This window comes from Lineus longissimus, chromosome 5 (assembly GCF_910592395.1).
Source record: "Lineus longissimus chromosome 5, tnLinLong1.2, whole genome shotgun sequence".
Classification (NCBI taxonomy): domain Eukaryota; kingdom Metazoa; phylum Nemertea; class Pilidiophora; order Heteronemertea; family Lineidae; genus Lineus; species Lineus longissimus.
In genome coordinates this window covers 2,354,274-2,367,533 of record NC_088312.1, presented here as the reverse complement: position 1 = coordinate 2,367,533, position 13,260 = coordinate 2,354,274, and the positions used below count along the sequence as shown (strand labels likewise).

At 41.0% G+C, this 13,260-nt stretch overlaps 2 protein-coding genes across 5 annotated transcripts; one reads left to right on the top strand and one right to left on the bottom strand.

Moving 5' to 3' along the window:
* Positions 1–1,830: 1,830 nt before the first annotated feature.
* LOC135488804 (CCR4-NOT transcription complex subunit 2-like) lies at positions 1,831–10,883 on the top strand. 4 transcript variants are annotated; one of them, XM_064773686.1, is made up of 17 exons: positions 1,831–1,925; positions 2,349–2,421; positions 2,733–2,768; positions 4,081–4,213; positions 4,460–4,540; positions 4,783–4,849; positions 5,075–5,192; positions 5,345–5,455; positions 5,799–5,851; positions 6,107–6,205; positions 6,910–7,059; positions 7,261–7,286; positions 7,547–7,803; positions 8,106–8,167; positions 8,491–8,540; positions 8,743–8,843; positions 9,233–10,883. In XM_064773686.1, exons 2-17 carry the CDS (start codon positions 2,363–2,365, stop codon positions 9,468–9,470), a joined length of 1,641 nt encoding a protein of 546 aa, XP_064629756.1. In that variant the 5' UTR covers positions 1,831–1,925; positions 2,349–2,362; the 3' UTR covers positions 9,471–10,883. The 4 variants fall into 4 exon arrangements, with proteins under 4 accessions (XP_064629756.1, XP_064629757.1, XP_064629755.1 ...); XM_064773687.1 differs by having other exon boundaries at positions 2,730–2,768; positions 6,107–6,196; XM_064773685.1 differs by having other exon boundaries at positions 2,730–2,768.
* A 496-nt stretch (positions 10,884–11,379) lies between these two features.
* On the bottom strand, positions 11,380–12,614 carry LOC135488822 (ADP-ribose glycohydrolase OARD1-like). The gene is made up of 3 exons (XM_064773713.1): positions 12,473–12,614; positions 12,101–12,254; positions 11,380–11,907 (listed from the first exon to the last, which is right to left on the bottom strand). Exons 1-3 carry the CDS (start codon positions 12,587–12,589, stop codon positions 11,633–11,635), a joined length of 546 nt encoding a protein of 181 aa, XP_064629783.1. The 5' UTR covers positions 12,590–12,614; the 3' UTR covers positions 11,380–11,632.
* Positions 12,615–13,260: the final 646 nt, after the last annotated feature.

The window sequence follows — 13,260 nt, the reverse complement described above, 5'->3', positions numbered from 1 at the left end:
TAGCCGGCCTGGTTCAAGGGGGTGCCCGGATGCTGTGACGTAAAATGTATTGTCTTTGGTCATGATCGGTCGCGGTTGATTTGAACGCCAGTCGGTTGGTGTGTGAGATGCGGAGAACATCGCGGGAACACTTTCTCCGATTTCAAACGTAAAAATGCCTTCAAATTTTCCGAAACAAATCAAAACGGCTGCAGCAAAAGGTAAGACCCTGATAAAGGTATGGGTTGGTTTCAAAGGGTGTTTATTGTAGAAATAGTCATACAATCAAGGCGGGAATGAACTGCGCAGTTTGAAGCCAGACATGTTGAATTATGTACATCACTGCACTGTACATGTTCAACGGCAATTTTAATTGCCATCCCTAATCAAATAACATTTGCTCAAAGAAACTAAAGGCGCACGTCCAAGTCATGATGGTGAAGATGGAAGTGAGAATGTTAAATCTGCGAGATATCACTCAGTGCTCTTCTATCCTGTGATGTGGAAATCTCCACTGAATTCATGAAGGTTTGTCTAATTGCATGTATATGTAAATTGACGTAAACAGTTAATAGTTTTTATTTCAACAACAATTCATTTGGCGGCCACTATCCCGACTGTGGTGTAGCACCCGACTGTAACTGGCATGAAAAGGGGATACGCTGGTTATGGATGTCAGATCGTGGTTCCCTGACCTTTGCAAACAATTTCACTGGACGTAACCCACGCGGCGACAGCAAGGACCGCTGGCTGATCTATTGATATGTTCGTATAGGGTGTCAAAGTCGGAGAGAAGAAGAGCCACTCTTCTCTTGTAGGGGGTTCACTTGGAAGTGTTTGCATTTGTTAGCCTATAAACACAAGATTTTAATCCTTCAGTCTTGGGTTTGGCGGAGAGAACTAATCTTACATAAGTCCCAGAACAATATCATATGTCTTTATGGCAATATTTATTACTGGGACCCAGTACTGTGCCGTTCTATCCAATATTCCTGGGGCTGTTGGAGAGGCTTTTTGTCTAAACAGTGCCATTCTGCCCCCTCTAAGGCATACGTTGGTAACTTATGAATTGACTGCGAAATGAACGCAGTTGAACACCATGTGAATAATTCAGTCTCGGTTTCGCAGAAAAGAAGGCGATGTGTTATTATTTGATGATGTATATGATCATGATAATTAGGAGACCCTGTGTGGGTGTTTGATCCAACATACTTTGATGTGATTGGAGATGGAAGTTTGCCATAGTGTCTTTAAAGGTATGATAAAGACAGCATTAGTATGCTCCCTGGTGCTATTCTGATGGACCATATTACCAGGAAAACTTAGGTGGCAGGTCTCTATAGTCTTAATTCACGTTGCGGTTGTCCAAGTGAAAGGTAAGTCTTGCCGAAAATGTATTGGAAGGAAAGCTTGATCTTGACGTACCTGAGTTTGACCTTTAGCTTGATCTGTCTCATGATTTCAGTCTTTGCTGCTTTGCCAAGTTGGTGAGAGAGATGAGACAGTCACAGCCAGGCCATATCAGTCTTTGCTGCTTTGCCAAGTTGTCAACACGGTGAGAGAGATGAGACAGTCACAGCCAGTCCTAATCACTAATCCTGGCTGCTCCACCGTGTTGACAAGGTGAGCGAGATGAGACAGTCACAGCCAGGCCGAATCAGTCCTGGCTGCTCCACTGTGTTGTCAGCATGGTGAGAGAGATGAGACGGTCACAGCCAGGCCAAATCAGTCCTGGCTTCTCCACCGTGTTTGTCAGTGCATATGAGGAAGGCCACGCTTATTGCAGCAATTCAAATGTTACCGCCAAAAATATTTCACACACGGACTGATGACGTAGCAGGCAGTTATCCATCAGGGGTCACCAGTGGAGGAAGGGCAGCCATCTTTGGTCAATTTCGGATGTCTGCGTGAAAAAATAGAAAGTTAACGGGGAATTTTGCCCTAAGGTAAAAATAAATAAGAAGAATTACCCCTTATGATGATTTGTATGATTCCAATATATCGAGTATAGTCCCCGCCAAGCCTAACTGATGTCGCACATCAGCGCACGGGGGTGACGAAAGTAGTGTCGTTGTGCGACTTCGTCAGTGGCCCTGTACATAAATGTACGCGGCCCTATGTAAATGTACACAAACCTTAATCTTTCTCAAGAAAAAGTGAAGTTTCGCAACTCGGGTCAGCTAAACTTGAAATTCTCCCCTCCATATTGTTGTATCTCATGAAAATGATCATATATATTCAGTCATTGTTTCTGTGATGCTATTTTCAACTTGATTTCATCAGGCTACTTTTTCTCATATAGACATATTTTTCTCGTATGGGCAATATTGAATTGAGTCACATATGTCTTTCAATTTCATTCATTTCAGTTAGTGGCTAAGCCATGGCATTTAACATGAATCGTAATGACAATATGCCTGGAAATCTTAGTGGAATGGGCCAGTGAGTATACCTCCTTTCTGTTTAACTGGAATGCCTTGATGTTATTTACTGATTTAGGTCTAGGGTGTCTCATTCTGATTCACCACATGTTTCCCTCTTTGACAGGGGTGTTGAGATAAAAATGTGGACTCAACATAAAACTCAATTGTACACTTTTACTGTGCACTTTCTTCATTCATTATCGTGCAATGTGTAGAGTAATGCTTCCCCATCTGAAAAAGGCTTGAGGCTTTTCCCGAGCCCCACCCCTCGTTATATTGTCCATGGCCAAAACTAACTGTCTTTCTCTCTTGTGTCTTACCAACCAGAAGGTTTGGGGCTGATAACCTTACTTGGAACCCTCAGACGTAAGTAAGGTGAACGAGATCACCTTTTGCTAAATTATGTGTTGAACTAAGTCCTTTCCTTTTCATGCTTTGAGTTTTGCATGTTCTGTTATCATTCACTCAAATGGAAAATCACTCGTTCTGAAGATACTGATTAGGGTGCGTAAGAAAGCAGGAACGGACCAAAACGGGCCGGATCAGGCCAGAACGGAGTTAAAATTTGCCGAAACGGAGCTTCTAGTGGTTTTAAATGGCATCTACAGGCAAGATAGGCCCCCTGAATTATAAATTATGTTCATATAATGAAGATCAGACTTCTTTTCCATCGTGATATTGATGATATTGCCTGATTTGGTCGAGGCCGATTCCAGTAGCAGACAGCGCTTATACTGCACAAGAACTGATGACGTCACTTCAGCTCATTTAAAGTAAATTTAGTCCTCATCAAATATTTAGGGGTATTTAGGGCTCTGATCTTCGTTATATAAACTTATCTTATTAATCAAAGGCCCTATCTTGCCTATAGATGCCATTTAAAACCACTAGAAGCTCTGTTTCGGCAAATTTTAACTCCGATCCGGCCCGTTTTGTTCGTTTCGGTCCGTTCCTGCTTTCTTATGAACAGCTGATTGTAGGGTTTTTCTGAGGGGGGCGGGTATATTTGAGCTGCTTGACTAAGATATCAGAAATTTTCTGGTTCCAAAAATAACAAAAGGTTAAAAAGGTGATTTCGTGCTTTTGGGTGACATGGTCATGGTGTAAATTGATCTATTTGATGAAGTTTTTTTAATGTTTGCTTGATCATGAACTGAAGTATACTGTACTGATAATTCATATTTAACATAAAAAGTAGGAACTGTGACCCAAGGTTTATTTAACTGTATGGTGAATTTAGGCCTGTTCAGTCTAGAGTTTCTTGCTGTTTCTGACGTTACTTGCCTCCCTTTTGCTTGTTCATGTTACATGTAGTTCTAACTTTCACTGACATTCATGTTAGTTGTTACTTCTAGCATTCACTGACTGTAAAAACAGCTCTATCCTCTCCCAATGCAATTTTCCTAAGATCCTGTATTTCACATGTATCATGAGATGGATTTACGCTGTTTGGAGGGAGATCATTTGTTCTCCTGAGATGGGTAATCCCTCCCTCCTTGTCTCATAGGTGTATAATTGTCTCAAATAAGTTAAGACCTTAAGTCAGTCTGTCAGCTGATCTTTCATTTAAGTTTTAAATATTGTCTTTCAGTCACTCTGGCTGAAATGGTTGAAAAATATTTAGCGTTACTAAGAATTACCTTTCTCCTGTAATAAAAACGGTTTATTGTTTTTGCAGGTACATGGGTCGTAAGGGCAGCACAGATCTTTCCCCGGGTGGACGAACAAAAGGAAGTGGTACTATTGGTGGATCAGTTGGCACCAACAACTTGAACATCATGGGCATGCCGCCTCCAAAGCCAAATAAAAAGGTAAACTTGTCCACTTGGCCACAAGGAATACATGTTAAACTGTCCACTGTGACGTGTTTCACAGGTGAGGTCAAGCATCGCTGAGAAAGTTGATTTTGGTCTCATTCATTCCAATGAGCTTCCAGGAGAGCCTGTTGTGTAAAAAGGACCCTTTTTTGGTCATTAGTAATAGAATTTTCCTGTTGTATTCTTGGAATTGTAAGTGCTATAGTAGCTCTTGACTCTCTCATGTTCATGTTCTTTCAGGATTTCTTTGCTGTTGAAGAAGATAATGAAGCTAGTATGTATTTCACAAATCCTACCACCGTGTTTCGGCCGGACAAAGATGTAAGTATAAATTGTGTCTTTGAAGTTGAACATGCATGACAAAAAATCCAAGCATATGGTATAAAGTCAAAATAATAGGTCAGTCGGTCAGCTTTTTGTGGTCAGTGGGATCACTGGCTATCTAGCATGTTTAGTGGAGGGCTGTTACCTAACTGAATACAGTCGGCCAAGATTCTACCGCTACCAAACATTGTTTGTTCCTTCAAATAAGATCTCTACCAGGAGTTTATTTTCTTTTTCAGCCTATGCAATCACCATCACCTTCACAGCTCTCAGGTTTAGGGTCAAATCTTTATGGCCAGCCTACAGGTAAGATATGGATACGATTCACACCATAGTAGCTCTGGGTAGTAGACCCCAGCTTTATCAGGTTTCCACCAAGTCTTTAATTGAACACAATTCCCCCAAATACTACTTAGACTCGACAGATTGAGTGTGGTAGCAGGATATGTTTTAGGCTGTGGCTTGGTGAGGATCGAAATGTACAGTAGATAAAAGAAATATCGTGAGGATAACAGTTGTCTTTCTTTGTAGGAATGGCTAGTCTTGCCTTACAACAGCGTGGTCTTGGTAGTCAACGGAACACGACGCCAACGAGTGGAATAGGAAGTTTTCCAATCAGTATGCAGCAACAACAGTCATCACCAAACCGGTAAGGGGTCATCGTTGATTATCATTTTCAAAAGAGTACAAAACTAACTCTTTTTGGCAGACCCCCTAAGCCAGTGATGAGTGAAGAAGAATTTTCTTTTGGGGGCATTTTAAATGTGGCTGGAATTACATGTCGAGTCTCAAATTTTGCAGGTCCATGTTTTCAACAGTTGGACAGAGTCGGTATATGAACCAAATGAACCAGGTGCCAGCCAGTCAAGCTGTCAATAGTTATCAAAAGAGAAGTACGCCGTTATCATCGAGGTAGGTGCATTGCTTAGTACATCAACCATAAGCGATGGGGTTGGTATAGAATGTGGAAGCAGTAAAAAGGGAGTCTGAATCAAATTTGGATGTTTTAGTTTGAGGTTTTACAGAAGAGAAATGAATAGCTTGCTGTCAGTATTGGTTGTCTCATCACACCACTCAGGTGGAGATGACATTTCACCCATCTTCTACATTTTTGGTTGAGGTCTATTGTCATTGTTAGTTAACCATTTTGCTAAATCATAGAAAATAGTGATTTGATACCATTTGTTGATGATGAAGTCTGTTACTGTGTTTTCTTGTTGTTTACCATTCTGATTGTTTGTCTTCTCCATTTCAGTTCAATAACGGGGCCTAGCTACTCAACGTTTAGTACGGGGAGCAGAAATCAAGGTACGAATCATAACTTGAGTTTATTTTTGTGGGAAAAGCCCATCTTTCGTCATACTTGTACAGAAATACAGATGGTAATATCTGTGACACAACACATCAAATAGAAATAGAACTGATGTCATGATTTGTGTGTGACGTCACTGGTGAATTTAAAAAATATGACTCCAGTTTCTTGCTGAATGGAAAGCATTTTGTTCGCGCTTTGACTGCAATTAAAATATTACTTTGACGCTCTTTTATTTCTCGATGTTTCAGACCAGCCTAATTTAGATTTATCAGAGTTTCCTACACTTGGTAATAGGGTCAACGTTGCACCAAATCCTATGCCAAATGTGAGGAACTATGGTAAGTGGCGTAAGTTGAAATCTTTTATCGTCGTCCCTTGTCTAACCCACTTTCTTACCTTGATTGCTCAATTTAACAAGTATAAACGGGACATTCAAACTTACGAAAACCAACTGTTGGCCGTACTGAACAACACCATTATGAGATTTTCAATTTTGTGAGATATGTTTGTTGGAGGTAAATTTATCCTAAAATAAAGGTCCTGTTCCAGTTGTGGGTGAAAAACTGCATCCCCTGGTGCTCTCGCTACATGTGATTGGAAAGTTTTTGTGATTAGCTATACTTCAATGGCTGAAGAACCAATCTGTTACTTGATGTTTTGAGCAACCATTGTATGTTTGATCCCATTGACCTACATGTAAGCAGAGTTGAAAAAGTATTGATCCTTGTATGTTTACCCAAGCAGTGAGGAGAAAAAATGATGCTGTTGGTACACTAGTTACTCAGTCCTTGAATGACATGAGCAATAAATTTGACAGTACCCGGTACATATAATTTGTCCCTTTTCCAACTCTGCTCATCATACAATCCCCAATCCTCTTCCTTAGAATACTTAGAGTTCTTGTTCAACGTTGGGTTGACTGTCCTTTACGTGGCACTGCGGTGTATCTCCCACCTGCCTTTGAGTAGAGAAAACAGGAATCGTAACTGTAACCTTAGCTGAGCTTTAACTCTACCTTGTGAGATGCTACTACTGTGGTGATTCATTCCAGTGAATATGGTCAGCAAACCTGTGAATGATTCGCAACCAGAGTTTACGATACAACAAGAAGACTTCCCAGCATTACCGGGCTCGGCCAGTAAATCTTCAGGCATTTTCAAAGACGTGAATATATTCGCCGGGAAAGGCAACCTTTTTTCAGGTAAGTTGATTGACAGTCTACACTGACTGATATTTACAATGAAATACCACAGATGTTGAATGAATCATCTTGATCTTGACATATAAACTCTTATACCAATTCTGTCGCGTTTCACTTGGTGGTAGTTTCATTGATAGATCCTTCAAACTATGTAAAGGCATATTTTTTCTTCTTCTTCATTGTTTCTTTTCTCTTCTGCAGATTCTTCATCAGGGGACTCAAAAACGGTGAGTAAACATTGCAAAGTTTAGGTTTCTGGTTCAGTTTACAGAGTACAATACTGATTTGAGATAAAGTTTGGGTTGGCTTATGTCACCAATTCCCCTGCAACTGTGGCACAGTGGTTAAGAGTTGCACTTGCAGCTACATGTAGCTATTCCACCCGGATTAGGCTCCAGGTCAGGTCACACTTCATAGATACATGTAGCAGCAGTTGCTTCTTGTTGGATGTCTTTGGTTTAAAACTTCTGTTCATTCTTCTTTGCAGTCGGGTACGCCAACATCGTATGAACAAGCTTGTAAAGACGGACAGAAACTTTTCGGTGACAAGTCAAGCAGTAAGCGGATGATTCAGACGCATCCAGACGGCACGGTATCAAACATTCCAATTGGTATGGTGACGGACCAGTTTGGTATGGTCGGGTTATTAACGTTTATTCGAGCGGCGGAGACTGACCCAAATCTAGTGGCACTAGCACCTGGCATTGATCTGACGACGTTAGGATTAAATCTCAACTCACCAGAGTAAGCATGGCTTTAAAAGGGTATTAAGCTTGATTCATGGAATCCAGATATGAAATCCAGAGCACATGTCCAAAAAAATTGATGTTGTCAAACACACGAGTTGGTCACTCTCAGTGGATCTGTACTCGGCACCAATCAGCATCTTTGGGTATAACATGTAGGTTCTGGCCTGACTGGCTCCAGCCTACAGTCTCACTTTGACCTCATTGTTACTTGATGAATAATACATTCTCCTGGAGATTTTACCTTTTGTGTCATCTTGTAACTGTGTGCACTTGCTGACTCCTGTCTGTCTATTTCAGTAACCTGTACAGTACGTTTCAAAGTCCCTGGGCTGATGCCCCATGTCGACCACAAGATATAGGTGAGTGTTTCTTTACAGCTCTGGGCTGTCATAGTGGCACTGTGGTGTGAGCAATGGTTGAAAATATCATCAGTACCTCGGCCTGTCAACTATTGACTCTGACGTTGGTGGTTCACTGCCCAGTCAGTGAACATCTTTATGCGATAGAGGGTGACTGTCTCCGACAGTTCAGGTCTCCTTGGGGGTCACCTGTTTCCTCTTACATACATTGCACATTGCCCAATATTGTCATTGGAGATAATGATATCATCGTTGACACTCAGCTCTCACCTTAAATGTCACGTGTCTTCAATAAATACATGTATTGGTCATTCTTTTTTCAGATTACCATGTACCCTCAGAATATTTAACAAATATTTATGTCAGGGATAAGGTATTTCAAAGTTTATTTCCTATTTCTTGAGAATAAGAAACTATTGTGAAAATGGTTTGATATAAAAATTAAAGGAGTCAACTTTCTCAATATAATCTCAGCTCGGAGTTGACGGAATATCAAAGTTTGTGTTGAAAATTCGTGAACCCGTTGTATTATTTCCTTGAGCATAGTTCTCAGCTTTTTATTATCTGTCTTTCAGCTTGCACCAATCAAATTAAATCGGTATGGTGAGGACCTGTTGTTTTTCTTATTCTACATGAACGGGGGTGATGTGTTACAGCTGGCCGCTGCTGCAGAGTTGTAAGTGTAGCAATGATATTACTAGCGGGTTTGTTTGCATTGTTCACATGTTGAGGTAATAGGCATGTTAAAAGTACTGATAAATGTCTCCAAGTGCAGCTGATATCATTGGGTGATATGAATAAAGACTAGCAAATGCTTTTACTCCGGTTTTGTACAGGAAGGCCTAGTGTAAATGTACATGGTGTTTTATATAAAAGCATTTGCTAGTCTTTATTCATATCACCCATTGTCAAATCCAGCTGCATCTCATACAGCACTCATTTTTGCTCGAGCTAAAGAGACCGGATGGGGTTTGGAACCCTGTGTTTTGAGTCTAACGCCCAAAGTACTACCTCACACCTAAACGTTTTAAAATGTAATACAGATACTTTTACTTCTGCTTTCAGGTACAACCGGGAATGGCGGTACCACAAGGAGGAACGAGTATGGATAACGCGAGCACCTGGATTCGAACCTGTGGTGAAAACAAACTCGTATGAACGGGGGACTTATTACTTTTTCGAAGTGCATAACTGGCGGAAGGTGGCGAAGGAATTTCATTTGGAGTATGACAAGTTAGAGGAGCGGCCACACCTTCCGCCATCGTTACATCACAACCAAAGTCAACCCATTCTTGCGCATTGAAATGAGACCAGTGACCAGATTCTTCTAGGGGGTGTATCAAAACAAAAGGAATGACACAGTTTATTTGTCTACTAAAACGGGGGTTATTGGCTCAAACCCATAGTCTGGAGTGCTGTGTAAAAAGCTGTTGCGTATTAAATACCTTGGAAGAATAGTTGACTAGTTATTTACATCTTGAAAGTTTTAATGACAGAAAATCTGTTTTGTTCCATTGTCAATTGATACACCCATTATAGTCTTGGTGAAGTTTAAGGTTTCAAAGAATAGCTGCCCTCTTTTCACTATTTCTGTCCAGATTTCACTGGAGTTGGAGTATGTTACCTATGTGCCTGGCTTATTTTAACAATTTAATGGTTCAGAAACGCAATTTTCTTATTTGTAAATTTTTATAGAATCGGGCCAAAGTGTGGTGTTTTCAAAATTTCAGTGAAATTGGACACAAAAAATGTCGAAGAGATTGTATTGTTTCATTGTGATCTTGACCAGGCCTTGACTTCACCTATCACCCCTGGAACTGCAAAATGAGGCCTCCCAACTGTTCAGTAATTACTCTGTGATGGTCAGGCTCATTATCGCAGATTGGGGTGGTCATGAGTTTTGCATCTTATTCATGCACAGCTGTTGATGGAAGTTATATCTCCCGAAATAAACGTGTCATTTCTCTTTGGGTTGAACAGCAATGATATGCTCTGCCTCTCCGGACACAAATAGGGAAATATGTAGCAATTACTGGCAATTTTTACCCTTCAATATATAAAATGCATTTCTGGCATACATTTTTAGATGCACTACTACATTTCCTGCAATGTAAATTTATAAATCTTTAGTCACAAGGCGTGTTTGCTTGTGCTAACTCTGATGTGTTCATCGCTGCAAGATATGCCAGTTTTAACAGCTTTGCTGTTGTGCTAAGTTGAATTTTTTAAAAGATTCTCAATAGGAACTGCCAGTATATGCGCTTCCAGATTGATGTTCCGACGGACAGACACACATCACAGTGCTTTGGATCTGTTGTCTCCGGCAAATTATGACGATCACTTGGCTGATATTTTAATTGTGATCACTTTGAAGTTCTCATCGGGACTAGAAGTACATTTAGGACGGGCTTGGAATTCCTACTTAATTTTGTTGGTTTTTTTCGCTGATTTTTCACTCATGAACCCTGTCCCCACTTGTATAATCATGAATAATCATCATGTCAGTTTGCGTCTGGTATTAATGACTATTAGCAAGTGGGCAATGATCTGTGGTTGTGTGTCATGGGATCACAACATTTTCATCAACAGTTGTGCGAGAAGACATCTACGATCCTAAGCTGCCATTCGATGTGTAATGTACAGATTTCTTATCATATGTAGTGAAAATCATGGACCTGAGAGTGGTCTGAATGAAATAAATTGTATTGTTCAGAAATACTTGCGTCGCTTCCTTCTTTTCCACTGCAATGAAAGACACATTTGTATTTGCGCGGCCCAAACCAGTGCTTTATAAAGCTTGGTTAGAAATTAGCGGTTTGTCTTGGGAGGTTTTGTTGACCATAACCCCTATAATGAGCAAGAGCAAGTCTTGTCTTGGCAAGTGCCATCATAGAATCGGGGGAGCAAGGGTGCCATAATGACGTTCTGCCGACATCTCGCAGGCTCTGCATCCCATTGCCAATGCTTCGATCTGCATGGAGACAATTGCTGTATGAAAGGCTTACTTGCGATCGTTATCTGAGGAACCAGATCCAAGCGGTAGTGGCGATAAACTATTAACAGGACTGTAGTGAGGAAGACGACACAGAGGCCCGCAGCTTGGTAACAAAGCCCCCACTTACTCCATTGGTCCTTCTAGGGGTTCAAAAAGGTCTTTGAAACAGAAGAGGAGTTTCGATACTGATTGATAACAATTTATTATAACAGGACCTTACAAAACACACTAAGAAAAAGATCCATTGTTCGAAACCATGAATCTATTAACTGCCACTAATGATTTGGCTTAAATGTCTATCAACTGGTAGCATAAATGATCAATTCTATCCATCTATTTAATGTATATCTCGAGCACAATGTTTAATACATCGGCAAAACCTTGCTAAAAGGGCTTCTCTCTTCACCGAACGACTCTTATTTCTTCCCTGTTTGAGTCTTTCAATATCCTTTCGCGCCCTATGGCATTAGTCAGAGAGTGTACACTGTGATTTTCATATCGGTATCCTCAAACGTATTCCTAAGAATTCCGGTCACCTTGTCCCACTGAAGTTTATCAAGACCACATCCAATTTTCGGCATAGAAATGTTTGTCACTTTCTCCTTCAAAGCATGTTCTCTCATGGCGTACAAACTAGCAGCAAGATCAGGGTATGTCGGTTTCTCCCAGTATTTGCTCTTTGTAATGAGATAGTAAATGAATCTGTTTTGCCTTTTAAGGACCGCCAGGCCACCTTTTTTTTGCCCTGAATTTGAAACAAAAATAAAATATCATAGGGAGAGACATCTACTCATTATTAGTTTAGGAAAACATCATTTCTGTTCTATTTTCCCCAATTCCCCTTTAGAACAATGCCTTGCTCTGCTTCCACACATGCAGACTGGGGACTTTGTGTGGACCAATCTAGGTGGGATGTGTGTCAGCCTGAAAAATCTCACCTTGAGACTGCAGTTCTAGGATCCCGCCGAATTTGGACTTGAACAGTGTTGCTATGCCTTTGCCCATCCTTATGTCGGCACTGATGCAATGAGCAAGTGATTCACAGTCATCACAATTAAATAGGTCTCCCTTCTTTTCCACTAAGGTGAATTTCTGAAACGACGAAAGCAATATCAAATTTCTCTGTACCTGTATGAGGCTTTCATTTATGACTATGATGATACTGATGATGGTTGCTAAAAAAGCAAGCAGCCCAAATGCACCATGAAAGGCACAGTCGAGTGTCAAAACGAAAGTAAATGACAGTTCACGAGTTCCACTGCTGGACTAGGATCCGTGGCTGTGCTGCAGTTCTCACTCATAGTACTCACACTTCCTGGACTTTGACTACCGTCATTTCGTGCTTGGGTAACTTGGGCAGCCATTTTAAATAAACTTTGGGGCTTAGAACGTGTGAAAAAGTTACAAATTTGGAGAGAACACAACATCAATACAGATTTGTTTACGTTTTCAGCCACATGGCTTGTTGTTACGTCGGTTTTTCGGCGCGCACCACTTCTGGAGTTGCCGTGAGTGGGCGTGGCACTTTCTCAACACACGATGTCCCCGATATTTTGCTCTTCGTGCTCTAGTACCAAGATCAAGAGCATACAGACCCCCCCCTCCTCCCTCCACATACCCACCTGAAATAGCAAGATACGGTGGCAAAATACAGGACCTTTAGTGCCCGGTTCAAGAAATACCAGGACACACTGACCGGCATGAGACTGGATTAGGCCTATACCTAAAAATGGCAAGGCAGCGACCAATAAAACAGCATGACAATGAAGACAGTGACCAAAAGACAGAATATTCATGCTATGTCGCCTCCGAGTCCTCTGACTAATCTAACTTCAAAAGGCAGATATACATGAAGACGACCGGGACTGCCAAATGTGGAATTATCACGGTACGCCCTGTGAAAGCTACCCCGTCCAAACCATCAAGATATTGAAGAAGGTGTTAACCTGTTAGACACGTGTCATGACTTACATCATTTGTGCCCATCTTTGCCTCACCCAAATTTAATATTGAGGTCACCAAGCAAATCGTTCTCATCAGAGTGTGACGGTTCATGAACCAGACTTCAGTATATCGATAGGCCTTCATTCTCTAACTT

Coding starts and splice junctions, on each gene's coding strand:
- LOC135488804 (XM_064773685.1), top strand. CDS start 2,363: ATGGCATTTAACATGAATCGTAATGACAATATGCCTGGAAATCTTAGT. Junction 4,850..5,074: donor TCTTTATGGCCAGCCTACAG/GTAAGATATGGA, acceptor CTTTCTTTGTAG/GAATGGCTAGTCTTGCCTTA. Junction 5,852..6,106: donor TACGGGGAGCAGAAATCAAG/GTACGAATCATA, acceptor TCGATGTTTCAG/ACCAGCCTAATTTAGATTTA.
- LOC135488822 (XM_064773713.1), bottom strand. CDS start 12,589: ATGTTGTGTTCTCTCCAAATTTGTAACTTTTTCACACGTTCTAAGCCC. Junction 12,255..12,472: donor GTAGTCAAAGTCCAGGAAGT/GTGAGTACTATG, acceptor TCGTCGTTTCAG/AAATTCACCTTAGTGGAAAA. Junction 11,908..12,100: donor CCTAGAACTGCAGTCTCAAG/GTGAGATTTTTC, acceptor TTTCAAATTCAG/GGCAAAAAAAAGGTGGCCTG.